This window comes from Scyliorhinus torazame, chromosome 5 (assembly GCF_047496885.1).
Source record: "Scyliorhinus torazame isolate Kashiwa2021f chromosome 5, sScyTor2.1, whole genome shotgun sequence".
NCBI classification, from domain to species: Eukaryota; Metazoa; Chordata; class Chondrichthyes; order Carcharhiniformes; family Scyliorhinidae; genus Scyliorhinus; species Scyliorhinus torazame.
The window spans coordinates 182934770-182941690 of NC_092711.1; the positions used below are offsets into that span (position 1 = coordinate 182934770).

A 6921-nucleotide genomic window follows, 5' to 3' on the forward strand; every position below is an offset into this window, starting at 1 on the left:
ATGGAACCTAAGAAATGATGCAGCATAGAAGGGGACTATTAAGGCGTTAACATTAATTAGTCGTGGGGTATTATATTTACTAAAAGGAACATTGCTGAGGCATCCATTGGTCCGGCGCAGTCAGTGTTGAGTGGCCGCATGTCAAATACCATAATGAAGTACCGCCATCGCAGAAGTGGTGTGTGTCTTGGTTGGCGGGGATTAGAAGAGGCACTGGATCTGGGAGGCGTACAGGCTGGGGAAGTTACTACAAATGGTACGGAAAACGCAGAGCTCAGAAGACAAGAGGAAAGGATAGCTGCAGTACAAAGAACTCTTGGTGCAATAGCGGTCATTAGTCCGTCTAGCATTTTGCTCTATTTATTTCTTCTCTGTGCAGTAGGACATGAACGCGAACAGCCAGGTGCCAAATCCAGAAGAAGTGCAACATCATTCAAACTAGAAGGAGGAGAAATATATCCACGACGTGGCAGCCAATTAATTTCAACGAATTGCTCAACCAGACAGATCCATCTACGTTGTGGGAGCTGGTGTGCAAGGAGCAACAAGATTACAATCCAGTTTGGGCAGACCAAGGCATAAGTGAAGGCAGAATACTGGCTCCCGAATTAGGGATTGGCGATGGGTGACGATTCTGCCTTTGACAGGAACATGCAAATCCCATACAAGAATCGAAATATCTTCCCTCCCAACACACCACGTTTCAATTCTATTGTTCTCCAGCATCTTCAAGTCTTGCACAAGTGTTGTTTTTGTCCCAGGCAAGAGAGCTGCAAACGATGTGCCAACAATTTATTTATCTGACTGGCTAATTAATGTAGCATTTATTCCATGTTTTTAAGTTCATAAACTGAATAATCATTCAAAATATCTTGAAATGGGGTCTCTGTGTTACAAGGTCAGGATAATGTCATGCTACAATATAAAGTACAGTTCATGTCGGATCTGTTTTTCAACTGTTAAATATTTTACTAAATAGGTTAAGTGGATATTTCACCCAAGTCTTTAACTCCTCTCTGATTTTATTTTGGGTCCCTGCATAAATAAATGGGTTGATGCAAGAACTCAATAGCTGAAACATATACCCAAATTGCTGGAGAATAAATGCGGCATTAGTGAAATCGGAAACAGAGGTATATGTAACATTCGAAATTCGGACATAAACGATGTTTACAAAAAACATAAAATACGACAGGATGAATGTTCCCGAGATGGCGAAGAGTAAAACGATGGACTTTCGCCGCTTCTCCACCTCTGGGTCACTCTTATTCTCTCCGTTACTCGAGTTCCGGAGTCTCCTGCGAGCTCTGTTGGCCGCTAGAATGTGCCTGACAGTCAGAGCATTGAGCAGTAAAATCAGAATGAATGGCAGACAAGGAGTTAAGATTAAACGTATCCAGTCATATGCAGTCCATACTGGCGATGTATAATAAATATCTCTTATGACGCAGAACCAGGGTACATTGTTAATGACGTATCTTGGTTCAAATTCGAAATATATGAAGATGTTTTTAATGCATGTCAGTATGCACACGATAACTATTACACGCACAGCAATCTTCGGTGTGCAATATCTTATTTTTAGCTTTTGACAGGAAATAGCCACATATCGATCAAAGGTGAATGCGACCGTTAACCAGGCAGAGCTGTCAATGGCGGCGATATTTAATGCGGCACGGAAACTGCAAACTGGTGTGATAGACAGGAAACTGGATGGGAAATACGTTCCAACAATTCGGTTCAATATTACAGCTGTCACCATGACCAAGAGGTCCGTCACTCCCATGGACACCAGGTAATTAATGATACATTTGGAGAGACCGCATTTTTTTCGACTCAGGATCACAATCACTGCTAAGTTGGCTGAAATCAAGAGAGAGAAATAATTCATTTTATCCATTCGGCTGCTAACAAAATCACAAGATTCTCAGAATTCTGAGGAATATTTAAAGATTCCTGATATGTTCCTCAGAACATAGAACAATACAGCACAGGGCAGGTCCTTCGGCCCTGCAAGCCTGCGCGGTCCATTGTACTTACCTAAACTAAAACCGTATGGACTTACGGAGTCCGTATCCTTCCATTCAAACCCTATTCATATATTTGTCCAAATGCCCCTTAAATGCCGCGATCGTACCTTCTCCCTCCACCTCCCCAGGCAGCACGTCCCATACATTTATCACCCTCTTTGTAAAACCTGGCCTCGCCCATCAGTTCTAAACTTTTCCCCACATGCTTTAAACCTATGTCCCCTACTACCTGACTCTCTTAACCTAGGAAAGAACATCTGAATATCCACTCTGTCCATGCCACTCATAATGTTGTTGACCTCTATCAGGTCGCCTCTCAATCTCCGTTGTTCCAGTGAGAACAGACCCAGTTTATCGAACCTCTCCAGATGCTCTCCATTCCAGACAACATCCTAGTAAACCTCATCTGTACCCTCTCCGAAGCATCCACATCCTTTCTGGTAGCGTGGCGACCAGAATTGTACACAATATTCCAAATGAGGCCTAACTAAGGTCCTGTGACATGACAGCTGCAACATGACTTGCCAATCTTTATATTCAGTGCCCGATTGAAGAAGGCTAGCATGCCATATGCCTTCTTGACCAACTTATCCACATCCGTTGCCACTTTCAGTGATTGGTGGCCGTGCACGGCCAGATTTCTCTGCAAGAGTTCTACAATTTATTGTGTAATTCCTGCATGCATTGGAACTTCCAACGTGCAATACCACACACTTGTCTGGATTAAACTCCATCTGCCATTTCTCCGCCCAAGATTCCAATCAGTTTGTATCCTGCTGTATCCTCTGACAATCCTCTTCACTATCTGCAACTCCAGCAATTTTTGTGTCGTCAGCTAAATAACCAATCAGACCAGCTACATTTTCGTCCAAATCATTTATATGCATCACAGACAACAAAGGCCCCAGAACTGATCAATGTGGAACGCCGCTAGTCACAGCCTTCCGTTCAGAAAAGCACCCTTGTACGGCTACCCTCTGTCTTCTGTGCCCAAGCCAGTTCTGTATCCAACTTGCCAGCTCTCCTCTGATCCCATGTGACTTCACCTTTTGTACCAGTCTACCATGAGGTAACTTGCCAAAGGTTGTATTGAAGCCCATGTATACAACATCTACTGCCTTTGCCTCATCTTTCATCTTTGAAACGTCCTCGAAAAACCCGATAAAATTAGTGAGGCACGACCTCGCCTTCACAATACTGTTCATCTCTAATAAGTCCATTTGTTTAAAAATCTGAGTAAATCCTATCTCATAGACTTTTTCCAATAATGTCCCTACCACTGACGTAAAGCCAGCCTATAATTTCCTGGATTATCCCCGCTGCAGTTCTTAAACAATGGAACAAGATTGGCTACTCTCCAGTCCTCTGGAACTTCACCTGTAGCCAATGAGGGTACAACGATTACTGTCAAGGCCCCAGAAATTTCCTCCCTTGCCTCCCTCAGTATTCTGGGGTAGATCCCATCAGGCCCTGGGGACTTATCTACTTTAATGCTTTCTAACATGCCCAAAACCTTCTCTTTATAAATGTCAACATGACTCAGAATATCTACATACTGTACCCTATACTCCTCATCCACCAAGTCATTTTCTTTGGTTAATACTAAGGCAAAGTATTTAGTATTTTTCCCATTTCCTCTGGTTCCATAAATAGATCCCCTCCAATATCCTTGAATGGACCATCCCTTTCTCTTGCTACCCTCTTGTTCTTTGCATATGTATAAAACGCCTTAGGATTTTCCGTAATCCTGCTTGCCACCTACATTTCATGACCCATTTTACCGTCCTAATTCCTGATTTAAATTCCTTCCCACTTGCTTCACATTCTTCAAGGGCTTCAACTGTCCCAAGCCTTAGAGACCTGAAGAATGCTTCCTTTTTCTTTTTGACAAGGTCCATGATATCCCTCGTTATCCAAGATACACTATACTTGTCACCTTTACCTTGCGTCCTCACAGGTACATGCCGGACCTGAATTCTAACCAACTGACATTTGAAAGACTCCCACATGCCGGATGTTGATTTTCTCTCAAACAGCCTCGCTCAGTCACCATTCTCCAGATCCTGCCTAATGCTGTTGTAATTAGCCTTTCCCCAGTCTAACATCTTCATCTGAGGACCACTCTTGTCGTTTTCCATATGCACCTTAAAACTTACAGACTTGTGATCACTGTTTCGGAACTAATCTCCTACTGAAACTTCGATCACCTGGCTGGGCTCATTTCCCAGCACCAGGTCGAATATGGCCCCTTCCAGTGTTTCAAATTCTGCTCCATCCATGCTTCTAGCAGTAAGTGTGTCCCAGTCAACAAAGGGAAAGTTAAAACGACCCAACACAACAACCCTATTGTTTCTGCATCTTTCCAAGATCTGTCTGCATATCTGCTCCTCTATCTCCCGCTGGCTGTTAGGACGTCTGTAGTAAAGCCCCAACATTGCGAAAGCACCCTTCCTATTCCTGAGCTCTACCCAGATTGTCTCGCTACCTGATCCATCCAAGGTGTCCTCCCTCATCACAGCTGTGATATTCTCCTTAACTAATAAATCCCCCCCCCCACCCCTTTTGCATCCCCCTAGATCTTACGTGAAGCATCTAAATCCTGGAATGTTTAGTTGCCAATCTTGTCCCTCTTTGAACCAAGTTTCTGTAATAGCAACAATATCATAATTCTCCGTACTAATTGAAGCTCTAAGTTCATCTGTCTTACCTGAAATATTGCTCGCATTGAAACTCATGCACTTCAGCCCACCAGCCCCGCTGCGTTGACCAATCACTTCCTGGCTGCTCTTCTTACTGGCCTTAATATGTAGCTCTCCCTCAGTTATTTCTCCCGCTGGCCTACTGCATCTGTTTCCATCCCTGCCATAGTAGGTTCAATCTGTTTCTCTGACTTCTATTTTCTCCTTACTAGTTACTGTCCCTTATTTACTACCCTCTGACTTCCTCCATTGGTTCCCATCCCCCTGCCACATTAGTTTAAACCCTCCCCAACAGCGCTAGCAAACAACCCTCCCAGTACATTGGTTCCAGTTGTGTCCAGCTGTAAACCGTCCGATATGTAATGGTCCCACATCTCCCAGGACCGGTTCCAATATCCCCAAAATCTGACTCCCTCCCTCCTGTACCATCCATCAAATCACACATTCATCCTGTCTATTCTGTCATTCTTACTCTGACTAGCATGTCGCAGTGGTAGAAGTCCCGAGATTACTACCTTTGAGGTCCTACTTTTTAGTTTATCTCCTAACTCCCTAAATTCAGCATTTTTGTGACGACCACGAAGAATCCAGCACGAGTTTCAAGGATACAAAGAAATAACATTTATTTACAATAACTAATATATACACAACAGCAGCAGGAACCTCGCTTGCTGCTTACTCATTCCTGCTGGTTCCAAACTGGCCTGCTTTATTTATACAGGGAGTCTGCTAATGATTTCTCAGCCCCCCCCTCATTGGGGAAGCTCATAATCACACAGGATTGTGGAATTGTCATTAGTCCCCAGCCAATGGTAAGCAGGCAGGTTATAACATCACTCCCCCCCCCCCGACCCCCCCCCCCCCCCCCCCGACCCCAAAGTCCAAGGAATCCACCGAAGACTCTGGCAAAGGAGGGCGTCGGACTCGTTTTGCCGCAGGCCGGACATTATTTACATGAGGTGCTGGATCGCGCAGTGTGTAACGAGACGGAGACCGGCGCTTCCGTGATGAATGGTGTAATGGTTGTACATCCATTGCCCGTGGGCTCGAGGGGCCCCCTCTGATGCGTCCTGTGTCTCCATCTTGGAGTCAGAGCCTGCTGCCTCTGACATCTCAGCGTCTTTATCTCCACGCGGTTCTGTAACGACCTGCGCAGGCTTTGAGTGAGGCACTAGAGGAAGATTGTGAGGACTACTTTCCATTGTATCTGGTCTCTGCGGCTGTAGAAATGAGTTCCGGGGGCGCGGAATCTTTGGAAGGGATAGTCTTCAGGACTGAACGTGGTCTACATGTTTGCACTGGAGACGACCCTGGGCTTGCACCTGGTAAGAGATAGGGCCTGTTTGGCGAAAGATTTTGCCAGGGACCCACTGGGCACCACCAGCAAAATTGCGAACGAACACTGGGTCACAGGGCGCAAACTGCTGAAGAGGCCGATGCCGTGAAAAACCCTGTCCCTGCCGTTCTTGTGTGTGGCGTACATTTGCGCCAATGTCCGGGAAAACCATACTGAGGTGGGTGCGAAGTCTCCGGCCCATTAGGAGTTCTGCGGGAGCTGCCCCAGTCACCAAATGGGGGGTGGTCCTATACGAAAACAAAAAGCGAGCCAGTCTCGTGTCCATTGACCCTGGAGACTACTTCTTTAGGCCTCGTTTGAATGTCTGCACTGCGTGCTCGACCAACCCATTTGAAGCCGGGTGGTAAGTGGCAGCGCGGATATAGCGTATGCTGTTCATCTTCATGAACCTCGCAAACTCCTCACTGGTGAATGGAGTGCCGTTATCCGTGACCAGGACCTCGGGGAGGCCATGTGTACTAAAAGACAAACGCATTGTCTCAATTGTTGCACATGACGTTGTGCCTAGCATCTTATGCACCTCTAGCCATTTAGACTGGGCGTTGATTAATAAAAGGAACATGGATCATTGAACAGGGCCGGCGAAACCCGCATGCAAGCGTGCCCAAGGCCGCCCTGGCCATTCCCAGTGATGTAGGGGCGCGGCCGGCGGAAGCTTCTGATGCTCCTGACAAATGGAGCAGTTTTGGGCCACCTTCTCAATGTCGACGTCGAGGCCTGTCCACCAAACATAACTCCGGCCCAACATTTTCATTTTGGTCACACCCGGATGCCCATTGTGCAAGTCTCTTAGTATCAGCTCCTGTCCTTTTTCCGGGACAATCACACACATTCC

The 6921-nt window shown here is 45.9% G+C and overlaps 1 protein-coding gene across 1 annotated transcript; it reads right to left on the reverse strand.

Moving 5' to 3' along the window:
- Nucleotides 1–952: 952 nt before the first annotated feature.
- LOC140418079 (probable G-protein coupled receptor 139) lies at nt 953–3235 on the reverse strand. The gene is made up of 2 exons (XM_072501502.1): nt 3094–3235; nt 953–1863 (listed from the first exon to the last, which is right to left on the reverse strand). Exons 1-2 carry the CDS (start codon nt 3233–3235, stop codon nt 953–955), a joined length of 1053 nt encoding a protein of 350 aa, XP_072357603.1.
- Nucleotides 3236–6921: the final 3686 nt, after the last annotated feature.

Bases quoted from the DNA above. Each gene is read 5' to 3' on its own strand.
- LOC140418079 (XM_072501502.1), bottom strand. From the start codon at position 3,235: ATGAACAGTATTGTGAAGGCGAGGTCGTGCCTCACTAATTTTATCGGG. The intron at 1,864-3,093 runs GTAGACTGGTAC...TCTTGATTTCAG, and splicing joins CTTTGGCAAGTTACCTCATG to CCAACTTAGCAGTGATTGTG.